This window comes from Callorhinus ursinus, unplaced genomic scaffold (assembly GCF_003265705.2).
Source record: "Callorhinus ursinus isolate GAN/ISIS: 27379988/994484 unplaced genomic scaffold, GSC_fseal_2.0 scaffold60, whole genome shotgun sequence".
Classification (NCBI taxonomy): domain Eukaryota; kingdom Metazoa; phylum Chordata; class Mammalia; order Carnivora; family Otariidae; genus Callorhinus; species Callorhinus ursinus.
Genome location: NW_027397122.1, coordinates 8571024 through 8585409, shown reverse-complemented (window position 1 = coordinate 8585409; position 14386 = coordinate 8571024). Strand labels below are relative to the sequence as shown.

Genomic DNA, 14386 nt, shown 5'->3' with positions numbered 1-14386 from the left:
TCCCTGCTCAGCAGGGAGTCTGCTTCTCCCTCTGACCCTCTTCCCTCTCGTGCTGTCTCTCTCTCTCTCTCTCAAATAAATAAATAAAATCTTTTAAAAATAAAAAATAAAAAAAAATAAAAACGGCTGGACAGAGTTGACGTATTTCTAGCAGAGAAGCACCATTCAAATGATGGCAGGTTTGTCCCCTGGAGCCATGGTGGTCAGATGTGAGTAGCCTAGTCTACGCCGTACCACCCTGAACATGCCCAGTCTCATTCAATCTCGAAATCTAAGCAGGGTCAGGCCCACTTACTTGGATGGGAGAAGTGAGTAGCCCAACATTCCTCAAGTGTTGAAAGAAAGGAATTGTCAATCACACACTCCACAAGCCAGTGAAAGTAGGGAGTGCCAGGAAATAAAAATATTCCCAGATGAAGTCTATCAGACTTATCTTTAGAGAATGGCTGAGGGAAGGTCCCCAGACAAATATTCTTTGGGGAAAGAATGATCAAAGCATGAAATGAAAGGCATACATAATAGACAGCTTCCCTTCATGAATTTCTGTAATCCTGTCCTAAGACTGAAGTTCTCACACCATCTGATGGGGCTCCTCAATAGAGAACAAAGACAACTACAGAACTGAAAACAGCTATACTTCAAAATTTTGGAGGCTAAAGGACATTAACAGAAGTAAGGTTTCTACACTCACTCAAAGTGACAGCAGTCATATGTGTATATGGAGATGCCTATGGCAACCCCCAAAAAACTACACAAGGCGATATACTAAAAACGTGACCGATAAATCAGAAGAGAATTGTAAAAAAAAAAAGGGGGGCTCAAGAAGTCCACAGGAAGGCAAGGAAAACTAAACAGGAATTAGATGTGAAGAGAACAAACAGGAAGCGAATAATAAAGCAGCAGAATAAAGCCTAACATAGCAATAATTCCTTTAAATGTATGTGGTCTAAATACACCAATCAAAAGACAGGCTGGCAGAATGGATAAAAACATGCCCTAAATATGTGCCATCTCCGAGGAACCCACTTCACAAAAAGGCTGAAGGTAAAAGGCTGGGAAAAGATATATCATGTAAACGTTAATCACAAATATTATTTATGTTAATATAGCAGGAGTGGCCACGTTACGTTGAGGTAAAGTCAACGTCAGAGCAAAGAAAACTACCTGGGACAAGAACGGACATTACATAAGGATAAAATGACCAATCTATCCAATAGGTACAACAGTCCTAAATGTGTGTGCACCAAACAACAGAGCTTCTGAATCCATGAAGCAAAACCAGGACAGCGGAAAGGAGAAGCTGACAAATCCAGAGTTAAAGTTGGGGACTTTCAGCAACTGATAATGCTACAAAATCAAGAATGGACCAGGATATAGCAGAGTTGAACAACAACACCATCAATCATCAGGACTGAATTAATGTTTATGGAATACTCTCTCCACCCAGCAGCAGAATACACATACTTCTTAAGTGCCCACCGACGCTCACTGACATAGACCATACCCTGGGTCCTAAAACAAACCTTAACACATTTAAAAGAATTGCAATCACACAGGCAATAATGGAATTAAAGTGGAAACCAATTAGAGAAAGACAGAAAAATCTCCAAACGCTTGCTTGGAAATTTAACAACGCATTTCTGAAAGAGGAAAACTCAAGGAAAATTAAGATATATAGAACTGAATGAAAAAAAAATCAAAAGTTGCTGGATACAACTAAATCAGTGCTGAGAGGTAAATTTATAGCATTATGCTTACATCAGAAAAGAAGATCATAAATCAATTACCTAAGTTCCCACCTCAAAAAACTAGAAAAAGAGCAAAACAAGCCTAAAGAAAGCAGGAGGCAGAAGGTACAAAAGATAGCAGAAATCAGTAAAATAGAAAACAGAAACTATAGAGAAAAATAATGAAATGAAAAGCTAATTCTTAAAAAAACAAAACCAAGAGACTTAATAAGCCTCTACCAAGATTGACAAAGACAGAAAGAGAGAAGACACAAATCATCAGTGTTAGGAATGAACTGGGATATGATGACAGATCCTGAAGCCATTAAAAGGAGAATAAGCGGGTGGTGTGGGCACTTTTACCCTCAGAAATTAGACAACTTAGAAGAAACGGATCAATTTCTTAAAACTCACAAACCACCAAAACTCATATCAAACAGACAACCTAAACAGTCTTATAACCATTTAAAAAACTAAACACACACACAAGAAAACCACAGACAAATCTCTCATGAACTGCTACACATAAACAGAATCCTCAATAAAATATCAGCAAATTGAATCCAACAGCGTATAGATCAAATGTGATTTATTGCAAGTATGCAAGGCAAGTTCAGTATTCAAAAACCAATCATTGTAACACACCGTATCAACAGGCTTTAAGGAGAAATCATATTATCATATAAACTTAGGCAAAAAAAAAAAATTTGACAAGATTCACAACCCATTCAAGAGAAACCTCAGCACACTAGGAACAAAGATGAATTTCTTCAACCTCATAAAGAGCATCTACCGAAAATCTAAAGCTAACATCATACTCACTGGTGAAAAACTGGAGATTTTTCTAAGTTCTGGCATGAGGCAAGGAAGTCTGCACTCACCACCCTTAGCCAGCATATTTTCAGCCAGCACAGACACTGCAATAAGGAAGTAAAAATAAATCAAAGGCACCCAGATTGGAAATAAATAAATAGAACTATCTTTATTTGTAGATGACATGATTGAATACAAAGAAAATAGAATCCCAAGGAATCTACAAAAAACTCTTATAACTAACAAATGAATTTAGTAAGGTCACAGAATATAAGACCAACAAAAGTCAATTCCATTTTATATAGTAACAACAAACAAGAGGAAACCAAAATTAAAAATACAGTACCACTTACAATTGGCCCAAAGAACACAAAATGCTTAGGTATAAACCTAACAAAACGTGTACAGAGTCTACATGAGGAGAGTTACACAACGCTCATGAACGAGATGAAGGATCTAAATGCTTGGGAGAGACATACCATGTTCATGGATCGGAAGACTTAACATGGCAAAGAGGTTGGTTCCTCCTAAATTGATCCATAGGTTTGATGCAATTCTTACCAAAAGCCCAGTGAGATGTTTTTGTAGACACAGAGGGGCTGTTAGGAAAAGGGAAAGACTCCAGAATAACTGAAACAATGATGAAAAACATCCACAGTGTCATGGCTAACCACACAGCTCGAGGAATGAAGACAGGGTGGTGTGGGTGGGGGGCAGACACGTAGATCGGTGGAACAGAGATGAAAATCCAGAAGCAGATCCACAAAAGTGTGTCGAATTAATTTATGACAAAGGGGCAAAAACAATTCAGTGGAGGAATGACAGTCTTTTCAATGAATGTTGCTGGAGAAATTGGTCAATCATAGGTCAACCTGACCCTAAACTTCACTCTTTACACAAAAATTAATTCAAAATAGATCATGGACTTAAGCGAAACACAAACCATAAGACTCTGAAAGAAATAAACTGGAGAAATCTTTGAGATCTACATGAAGATTTTTTTAGATTTTTGGAGACGCTGAAAAGCAAAATTCATAAAAAAAGTTTAAGACGTTGGACCTCAAGACATTAAAAGTTTTGCTCTGAGAAAGAGTAAGTTAAAAGGATAAGACTAATTACAGACTGCAAGGAATGATTTGCAGATCACACGCCTGACAAGGGACTTTTATCTAGCATACATTTTAAAGAGTTAAAACTTGACATTAAAACAATCAATCCAATTAGGAAACAGGCCAAGGACGGGGCAGACATCTCACTGAGGAAGACACGCTGGCTGGCAAAGGCTGTGACGAGGTTGACCATCTGGCCACTGGGGAAATGTAGATCACAGCCTGGCCAGGTGCCAGCACACGCGGGTCAGGAAGGTCCCCAGCATCAGGGTCCTGCTGCTGTAACGGGGCCCACTCGCTCCAGGGCGCCTAGCTGACCGTCCCAGAGGGCAGAAGCCCGAGACGGGTCTCAGAGGGCTAGAGTCAGTGTCCGCACGGCTGGTTCCTTGTGAGGCTCGGGGTGAGAACCCCTCTCCTCACCTTTCCCACCTTCTAGAGGCGCCCACACTCCTTAGCTCACGGCTCTGTCCGTCTTCAAAACCAGCTGTGGCCTTGCACCTTAGGATTTAAAAACCCTTGTGATTACGTTGGGTCCATTCAGATAATCCAGAATATTCTTCTCTTAGGTCAAGGAATTCCTCCTTCCTTTCACCTGTGACCTTAATCCCCTTGCACGACCTATTCCTGGGTTCTGAGGACATCGTGGGGCCTTCATTCTGCCTGTCATGGCACCAAATGCGGGCGAGGACGCAGAGGAGCTAGATCTCTCCTCCATGGCTGGTGAGAACATGAAATGATGCAGCCTCGCTGTTTCTTGTGAAAGTTAAATGTGCATTTACCTGACCCAGCAACTGCACTCTTGGGCATTTAACCCAAAGAAAGGAAAACTTAGGTTCACACAAAAAGCCTACACGTGAACGCTCATAGTGCTTTATTTGTACCAGACAAAGACTGGAGACCACCCAAGTGTCTTGGGATGGTCGGCGGCCCGTTCACATCCTGGGCCTGGCAGCCGGCAGGGACAGGCATCAGCAACCGACACACCCCGAGCTCAGATGAACCTCCAAGTACATGAGTGGAAACCCGACCTCAAAGACATGGATGGCGTAATCCGGGAGCACGGCCTTCGTTTCGCACGGGACTGCAGGGGCGGGGAACCCATGAGGACTTGCAGGGGTTAGGAACAGGGTCAGCACGCCTGGGGAGACCCCGCGGTTCTGTGTCTCCACGGTGGCAGCAGGTGCACACCCGCTGGGGGCCCGGAGAACCAGCCTCTGAATGAGTTCTGTGGGCTGTCCCGGGGTCTGTCCCGTAGCTTGCCGTTGTCCTGCAGCCACGGGGGGCTGGCGGGGGGTGTCGGGCTGGCCACAGGGAACAGGGACACTTCACAACTTCCTTGACTCTACCACTGACCCCTGAACAACACAGGTTTGATCCCAGAAGCTACCCCGGACCCCGTTTGCTCAAGTGAGGTTATGTGGGGCCCCCTCCCAGTCTCCCCTCCAGCTGACCAGTATGGACGCTGGGATCCTGCTTCTCGGAGGGGTCAGCCAGTAGGAGGGGGGTGAGGGTGGCCGGGGCCCCCTCCCCATCCTGGGTCCCCCTACACAGGCTCTGCTGGAGCCGCCCCTCCCTCACCATCCCCACAGGGCCCCTTCACCTGCCACACCCCCGTCAACACCCCCCAGGCTCTCAGGACCCGACTGGACTGATGGAGGCTCCGCGGGACTGAGCTGAGACCTGCCAGGGCCACGGGGCAGGTGGGGGTCTGGACCTCAGTCCTGGGTCAGCGGACGACCACTGGACAGGCCGGGCCGCACCAGCTTGGGACTTGGCAAGACGGGGTCCAGGGCAGAAGCCACCGCCGTGGGGGGCAATCTCTCCACGACATGACCCTCGTGCCCCCAAAGCCACAGCCCACCCCCGGAGGAGTTTCTGGGGGTGCTGTAACCAACAGGCTCAGGGACTTCACACAGATTTATCCTTAGTTCTGGGGGTGGGAAGTCTGACATCAAGGTGTGGGGCACTCCGCTGCCTGCTCCACCCTCGGGGCACATCGCCCGACCACCCGTTCTGTGGCCACGTCCCCTTCTCTGACCCTGAGCCTCCGGCCCCTAAGAGGCCGCCAGTGAGGACCCATGGTCTGCAGTCCGTTACCATGTAAGGGGACACAATCCAGGTTCTGCGCAGGCGGTGTAGACCTCTCCTGGAGACCCACCGCCCCCTGCAGCCCTGTCGTGGGGGCCGAGATGCAGGGCCCAGTCAACTCTTCACTCTGGGCGGCCCCTCACCCGTCCTGGGTGGCCGGCTAGGACCGACAGCACCTGAAACGGAGCTCCAGCCTCTGTGGCTGCAGAGTGGGACCCGCCACCAATGTCTGGCCCAGCCCCTCCCTCTGCCCAGGACCTAAATCCCGGAGCAGAGCCCTGTCTGCACTTGGCATCCGAGGCCCCTCCCTCTGGCCCCTGTGCCCCAAGCACATTCCTGCCCTCGGACCCAGCCTGGGCCATCCCTCCGCCAGGGCTCCTGGCTGAGCCCCGCGTGGGTGGGTCACAGGGGAGCCCATGGTGAGCAAGTGGCGTGGTGGGGCCGTGGGGGTCAGCTCTGCCCCCGTCACAGCCACAGCCGGCCGGGCCCTCCACCCCACACCCCCCAGCGCTGGCTGGCTCCCCACTTTACAAGAGAGCCCAGAAATTGGAACTTCGGTAAAATCTCGTTTTCAACACCAGCAACCAACGAAAAGATACTTTAATGGGCATGGAGTTGCGCTCTGCGGAGATGTGACGGTTCCAGAGACGGACGGTGGCGGCGGCAGCTGCACCATGGGAATGTGCTCGATGCACCTGAACGTCACTTTGTACCCCGTGTCAGTCTCTTAAAGGGTGTGGGCCTCCTGCAGCTGAGGCCCCCAGGTCACCTCCTGCCTTGAGATGGGGGAGGAAGGGAGGCCTGAGAAGTGGGGAGGGGGAAGGTCACTGAAGGAGGGCTGGTGGTGACAGCTGAGAGACACTCTGGTGGCTGGGTCAGGAAGACACGGCTGAGGAGGGTGGGGGCCAGGGGTCTGCAGGGTCTGGCTCCTGAGGCCCCTGTGTGGGACCATCTTGCAGCCAAGGACACAGAGGAGCAGAAGGCCCTCTCCACACCTCCATGGTGCCCTCCGGCTCGGGGTGAGGTCAGGAGCCCCTCAGGCATGCCCAGCTCTCCGGTGTGGAGGTCTGCGGGGTTACAGCACCCCCAGAGGGGTCGACAGGTGCCTCTGCAGGACCTGCCATCCCTCACACCCGGGTGGTGCCCTACACCTTCCCGCCAGGCAGGGGCCGCTCCTCTCCAGTGCACATCAGAAGCTGCTCCCTGCCGGAGACTTCAGGAATTGGGGTCAAAGCCAAGGCCTGACCCTCACCTTCAAGACCTGAGCTGGCTGGACCTCTCCCATCCCCGTCCCGGCCCTGGGGTGCACAGGGCACTGGGGGCTCTGTGTGGCCTGCTGAATCCACCCCCAATCCCATCACTAGCCCGGGTCACCCGGGGTTCTGGTGACTGGGCCGCTTACCTCAGCTGTAAGCCGGGGGTGCGCACTGTCTGTGACTGGCATCAGGGGCGTTGACAATCCCCGCTGAGGCCGAGGGGGTACCCAGGATGCCCTTCGTGACCTCTGATGATGCGTCCGGTGCTCCACAAACACTGCCTGCCTCCCCTCGACTGAAGGGTTGACACACCTGGCCCGTGGGGGCAGTCCTGAGCCAGCCAGGTGTCCCCAAGGGAGACTTCACAGCAGCTGCCGCTCAGAGAGCGGAGTCAGGGTCCCCAGGAGGTGGGAGGTGAGCCCCGCCACTTTCCCCACCAGAGGTGGTCTCCAGCGGTGTGCACCCAAACCCTACATCCGACATCTTAGCAGGAGGGTGGTCTGGACACAGGGTCCAGACGCCCAAGCACCGGGGGGTTTAAGCGGGGAGGGGTCTGGAGCACCCGGTCTGGGTGAGGGAGTAGCCCACGGAGCTGTGTGGCAGCATGTGGGACCTCTCCCCGGGCCCTGTGGCTGCTTTCACAGCGGGGCTCAGAACGGTTCTCTCCTCCATGTCCCGGCCCCCCGCTTCCCGCGGCCCCTCCGTGGCCTGCTCAGCCCTGACAGCTGACAGGTGGTTGGGGGGCTGCGGCACCTTCCCCACCCCATGTCCAAGCTCCTGCAAACCCAAAACCCCTGCAGGCCAAGCACACGTTGGAGGGCTGCTTACTCCCCTGCCGCAGCCCCCGGGAGACACTCAGCCAGCCACGGGATGGTCCTGACCCCAGTCTTTGGAAGGTTACCACCTGGGCAAGTGCCTTGCAAGGGGTGGGCTCACCTGCCCTGTGGGAGGAACCTCCCCCAAGCCTCCAGCCGTTCCATCTCTACACCCACACAGGGCCCCTCCTTGGGGAGGAGCGCCTGGGCTGTTTGGGTTCAGTTGGCAAACGACGCCGGGGTCCTACCCCCCCACCTGCAGAGCGTCCACCAGTGCCAGGCCTGTGCCACGCGGATGGCAGAGGCAGGGGAGCCCCACTGGGGCAGGAACAGGGTCCAGCTCAAGCCTCAGGAGCATCACTTCCTCTGTGGCCCTCATACAGTGTTTGGGTCAAAACATCCCCAAAGGTCCATCCAACCCTGGCAAAAAAGCGCGGGAAGCGGCAGGACAGAGAATGCAGGAGGCCTAGCCTGGTTTCCTTCTCCAGGGAACACGGTCTCAGGCCAGCCCGCGGGACACCACTTACCCAGGACAGCCACGCCAGGCTGCTGGGCAGGCTGTCCACAGCCGGGGCGTGACCGTCCCAGGTCGTGGGGCGGCGGGCCCAGACTCTCCCAGCACCGGCTACAGGGTCCCTGAACCCGGGCCTGTCCCCCGACACTGTCCAGGCAGGCGGCGGCAGCCCAACCCCTCAGGGCAAGCGATGGGCAAGGGCTGTCGCCGTCCACAGCAGATCTGAGGCGGCGCCCAGCACTGAGGCCCGGCACGCAAGCAGACCCCGGAAGCCAGGCCAGTCGTGAAGAATCACGACGACTGAGACCACCACCAGGCTCTAGCAGACGGCTGGGTCCCCACCCAGCAGAGCCTGAAGTGACAGGATATTGGCGCCCGACCATGTCCACATGAGCGTCCCCCGCCTGTGGAGCAGACCCAGATTGGGTGGCCTTGGGTCTGTCCCCAGGTGGGCAGGCCCGGGCACACACGTCTGCATGGTGGCAGCCGCCTCCCCGCCACATTTCCCTACAGAACACGGAGACTGTTTGCCCTCCCACACGCTTCAGGGCAAACTGTTAAAGATGGGGCCTCTCGTCCCTGGCAAGCTGTTTCTGGTCCCAGACATTTGTGCGCTAACACCGCCATGCATCCTCCGTTCATTCAGGAAGCACCACCAGGTCCTGCCCACTGAGCACAGTCCCCGGGGACGGGGGCACAGCAGACCCACTGTGCCCGGGAGGGTGCAGGCAGATGGGTGAGCCCAGCACCGCGGGGCCAGCACCACTACACAGGGCGCGGGGGGTCCTCTGGCAGAAGCTTCAGGATCCTGTGTTCACCTTGGGTTTTCAGGACCTGCTGGAAACCCATGTGGGCTCTGCAGCCACACTCCGTCGTTTTCTTGATCAAAAGCTCTGATCTTCTGAAAACCACAGGTTGAGACAAGCATAGTTCAAAAGACACAGGAATCCCCCTCTCTGGGGTTTGCTTTGTATGAGAGCCAGGGACCTCGTGGCTGGAGCTCCAGAAACGTCCACACGCACACGCACGCACACATAAAAAACAGCCTCAGCAGCTGATGACACACACGGATGCCGAAGTGCTTAAATACAGATTTATTGCAAACCGACACTGGAGAGGGACTTCGCAGGCGGGCACCCTGCTCTCCGCGGACCTCGGCTGACGGAGCTCAGTGGCCAATCTGCAGCGGCCGCGTCTAGAGAGAGAAAACACGCAGGCTGCACCAGCTCCAGGGCCCAGGCCGGCAGCGAGGGGCAGAGGACGCCCGTGAGGACAGCCCACCATCAGCAGCATGGACTAGGGAGCTGGCCCCGGCCCACCACTCCCAGACGCTGGTGAGCCGCTATCACGACAGGCGGGGCAGGGCAGAAACACAACACTGAAAATGACGTCGGGCAGAGGAAGACAATGGTCATAGAGTCCACGGCTCCCCGGTCTCCCAAGTAGCTGGGGTGCAGGTGCACAGCCCCCCTCATCACACCAGAAGACCCTCACGGCGTGGCCCAGGAGCCCGAGACCATCAAGAACAGTTCTCACACGAGACGCTGGTGACGTGGGACAGGTGTGCACATCCTGGGGGCCCCCGAGGACGGGTCTCAGCAGCTCCATGACCAGCCTCAGTGCCAACTACAGGGTACAGGGCTGCGTGCCCCCCGCCCAGCGATGCTCCCACCAGCCACCTGGTGTCTGCACCTCCCTCGATGTCAGCAGAGCCATCCCATGCTTCCCAGGGACTGGGTATTCAGGCCTCCGTGAGCCACAAACCTGCCCCCACACGACTGACAAGCCTCCACCCACCTACTCAGGTGAAGGGGGGGCAGTTTCCGGAGGGACCATCGCCCAGAAAGGAGTCCTTGTCCGCCCCGAGGACAGAGTCACGAGGGGAGGTCCCGGGAGACCTGCCGTCTGACGGCCCAAGAGGGCAGGGGCGGGGCTGCCGCGCTCTGGTCTCCTGGGGGCACCCGGTCAGCTCTTTGACAAGAACCGGATCCCACGAGAACACGTCGAGGCCAGTTCCTGCTGCGCCTGGGGCCCCTCGGGGCTGTGTCCCCACATCCAGAAGCGGCGACCAGGACCCCGCTTTCTGCTGCTCCTTGACGGGGTTGAGCAGGCAGAAGACGCATACAAACGCCAAGCGACACCACACGCGCATGTGGGCAGGGAGAGGTCAAGGCTAGGGCTTCCCCGCCCCCCCACACGTCAGCAGCTGGCCCAGCACCCACTCCCCGCCCCCAGCACGAGGAAAGCAAGCAGAGCGTGCGCACGGCAGCAAGAGGAGAGCGGGTGGCCGGCGTCCCGCTCGCCCCGCACTGCTCCCCGCAGTCTGGAGATGCAGGGCCGGGTGCCGCGGGTTCACCCTTGAAGGAAAGGATGGCAAGGGCAAACCCGCCAACGAGTCCCTGGCAGGAGGGAGCCGGGGGCACGGCCGCCACCCCGCCTCCCGGCCGGCGGGCACTTCCTTTCCTCCGGGCATTAAAACTGCACAGCCCCCGGGGAGATGTTGAACATGGCCGGGTCGAATCGCTGGCCTCGGAAGGGAGAGCCTTCAGCATCCCACCCCTTCTTCAGCATCTCATGGACTTTCTACAAACAGAAAACAGACACAGAGGTTAACGCAGGGCCCAGAGCAGGGCTCACTCTGCCTCCTCCGCACGAGGACCTGCTGTCCCTCCTGCCCGCGGCCCCTCTCCCCTGGCGTGAAGCCCAGTGGTGCAGCCGCGAGCACGGCGGACATGGTCCCGGTTAACGGATCACTGCCGACCTGGGGCGCATGGCACAGCCTGCGCCGAGGGCCTAGAAACCAGCCCCGCCCAACACACGCCCCACCCCCCCTCCTCTCCAACTCCTGCCGCCCCTTCCAAGCCCCCTCCCCGCCAGTTCCTCTCCGGACAGAAGCCCCATGCGAGCCCTGACCACTGGTGAGGACTGTGTACCAGGGCCATCCAGGGCCGTCAACTCCTGCTCCCCACACAGGCCCTGCCTCCTCGGGAGCCACCAGCTGGTCCTGCTGACCCCCTAGCCCCACATTTCCTCCTCCTGGGGACCTGTTCGAGCGTCCACAGCCGTGTGACCTCGGCACCTCTGAGCTTCCCCAGATCTGGCTTCCTCACCACCAGCTCCCGGCACAGTCCTCCTGCCTTCACGCTCTCGTGGTCCGAACCCACTCCCCACACGGCGCTTCCCTCACAGCTGTGTGTGAAGACGGTCTTCCCCAAAGCCCCGCCGAGCCCAGAGGAGTCCTGGACAGCAGTGCTGGTGCCACTCATTCAAGGGCAGGTCACCCGGGCAAGGCGCACACCCAGCCTCTGGCTCCTGCATGTCTGCTCAAAGTGCCCGGAAAGCACCGCTTGGCCCAGCACTCACGTCCCCCAGGGCCTCACGCTGTCCCCCAGCACGTGGCAAGTCCTTCCGGAGTCCCTTCCGACTCGAGGCACAAAGGCCCGTCTGTTAAGACTGCAGCATCTTTAAAGCTCTTCTTCGGATATGTCCCCATCGACTGTCTGTCCCCGGGCCCGTTGGCGAGGGTCTCCTGCTCCCCATGCGGGCCTGGGTGCCCAGGCGGTGGTGCTCGAGCCCCTCCGTGGAGCCCAAGCTCACACATTTTCTTCTGGTGGCCACAGGCAGCTGTCCCGTAATGGACCGCGGCTGCCACCCAACGCCCACAAAGGCGAGGCCCCCATCTGCGAGCTCGGCTGCGCCAGCCGGAGACACAGGCCACCTCAGCCCCCCAGCCCTGTAGGCCCAGGTGGTCAGGGAGCCCAACCGAGGGTAGGTTTGGAGACTCGGGAAGGAGGACAGAGGCAGGGACCAACTCGGGATTCAGGCCCCAGCCCTGCTGCCCGAGCCACCTTGACCATGAGCTGGCACCAGCACCCGATGCTCCTCTCATGACCCAGCCAGCCCTGCCCGACAAGCGGGCGGTCAGCGCTCCCTGAGTGACCCTCGCAGGAGCAAGGCCGTCTGCATGGGGCCTGAGGAAAGGGCAGCAGGAGGGAAGACCAACGAGAACGCCTCGGAACCCCGAATGGCATCGGGGGGGGGCTCCCGTGTCAACACACGTGGAACAAAGACGACGCCCTCCCCTGCAAGACTTGACTTGGCCGGTGCCCACCACACCCGGGAACCAAAATTAACCTGATAAAACTGACCCTTCTTCCCCTCAACAGACACTCCTGGGAGCACTGAGCACAAAGAAGAACGAACACGCCCGGCAAATCCGCGTTCCTTTCCCCAGCACGTGCTGCGCGGTGCGGACCTCCGCCCGTGTGGAACCCTCATGTCCCCTCCCCGCTGGCCACCCGGACTTCTCCGGCCTCGGACGTTCCCAGGTGACTTGGAAGGATTCTTTCTTCCCATGGGCCCTGCAGCAGGGCTGGGCCTGGCTCCCCACAACTCTGCCGAGGGTCCTCGCAGGTTTGGGGGAGGGGCTGTCTGGGCACCGCTCCCCCCGCCCCACAGCCCCGGAGAGCCCCGATCACATGCGCCGTCCCACGTCTGTGTGGACCAGCTGCACATCACAGCCCTGCCACCTGGGCTCTGAACAGGGGCAGAACCAGTGCCCCACCCCAGAGGGTGACAGGCGACCAGGCCAGAGCCACCTGCGAGGACCCTGCTGCAGACTCCCCCTGCTCGCAGTGTCCCCCACCGCCCCCGCCCAGCACGCCTCCTCACCAGCTCGTGGCTCTGCGGCTTGCCCTGCAGCTTCTGGTGGTAGTCAAAGGTGAGCCTGTCCAGCACAGCATGCTCCTCCTCGTCCACCGTGGCCATGGAGCGCTCCTTGTTGATCTTGTCGATGTCGATGTGCTCCTCGCCCTCCAGGACAGCGCTCCACCAGTACTCGCCCACCTTGTTCAGGCTCACCTGGGACACACGGGCAGACAGCGTTCTGTGTGGGGGCAGCCCTCATCCCCCCCAACCCCAGGTTCTTTCGGAGGCCAAGGACCCACATGTGTGAGCGCCCCACACCCGCTCAGCAGCCAGGACCCCAGCCCAGCCCCCACTGCAGCCTCCCTGCACCACCGGGGAGAGGAGCCTCTGTCCACAGGCTTCTGCCCACCCCTCCCCAGCTTGCCCACCACACACCCAAGGACCTCCCTTGCCTCCAGGACGCCCCGCCCGGGGTCAGGGTAGCACATGGGGGAGGCGGGGCCCAGACGGCACACGCCTCCCTGTGGGCTGGTGGCGGAGCTCCTCGGGGGCTGAGAACGGACTGGTGGGCGGTCCACAGTCCCTCACACTGTCCACTTAGTCTCCAAAGGCACAAAAGCCCCAGTCACACCCCGAAGGCCAGGAGGCAGGGCCTGCAGCCGGAGCAGCTCTCACTCAGAGCAGGCCCGCCCCCCCGCCCCGAGCAGAGGGCTCCTGGCCAGGGCGTAATCATGACTCCACAGACCCGGAACTGGCCCCCACCAGTGACGTCTGTGAGGACCAGATGTGCCTGAGCCCCCCACCGGGGGTCTGGACCTGGCCACCACAGCAGGGCTCCAGCCCGGTCCCGGAGGACTCAGGGTGTGGGATACAGGGCAGGCCGCACGGTGAGAGGATGTCTGGGTGACAGCATGGCGTCAACATCTGCAGGACAGAAATAAGCCTCCCCGCAGCCGACGACCCCGGGGGGGGGGGGGGGGGGGGGCGTGAAGACGGGGCGGCCAAGACCGCAGGCTCGGAGATGAAGGACTTCTCCCTGCCAACGCCATGGCTGACGTTTGGGGTAGATCTGGTTTCCAGATGCTCCGGTCAGCTGCTTCTCATGGACTCTGCTCCCCAGTTGGTGTGCGGGGACCTGACCTGGCCCTCTGAGACCCCCATGTCGAGAGTGCGGCCCACCCCCGCCGAGGTGCAGATCTGCGTTCCAACACAAGCAGCACCTTCCGAGGGGGAGGGTGTTCCCGGTCTTCCTATATCCCCGTTATTCCTGGAGAGCGCTCCGAGGCACTTACAGGCCTCTCTGCCTCTGGGGACAGAGACCCTCGGGCCCTTCCCACCTGTAGGCCCTCCTCACCACGGAGGAGCTCTGCACACACCCAGGAGCCAGCGGACCGCAGGGCCAAGGGCAGAGCCACTC

At 57.4% G+C, this 14386-nt stretch overlaps 1 protein-coding gene across 5 annotated transcripts in view; it reads right to left on the bottom strand.

Moving 5' to 3' along the window:
• Positions 1-9401: 9401 nt before the first annotated feature.
• NUDCD3 (NudC domain containing 3) overlaps positions 9402-14386 on the bottom strand; it is a 57635-nt gene continuing 52650 nt past the window's right edge. For 2 of the 5 annotated variants that reach the window (XM_073885067.1, XM_073885068.1), the window contains 3 exons: positions 12984-13182; positions 11686-12282; positions 10817-10905 (listed from right to left, as the gene is read on the bottom strand). In XM_073885067.1, coding sequence (XP_073741168.1) covers positions 11699-12282; positions 12984-13182 — 783 coding nt within the window. In that variant the 3' untranslated portion in view covers positions 10817-10905; positions 11686-11698. Of the gene's footprint in view, positions 10906-11685; positions 12283-12983; positions 13183-14386 lie in introns of all 5 variants that reach the window. The other 3 variants (XR_003204648.2, XM_073885069.1, XM_025853063.2) reach the window with 3 other exon arrangements.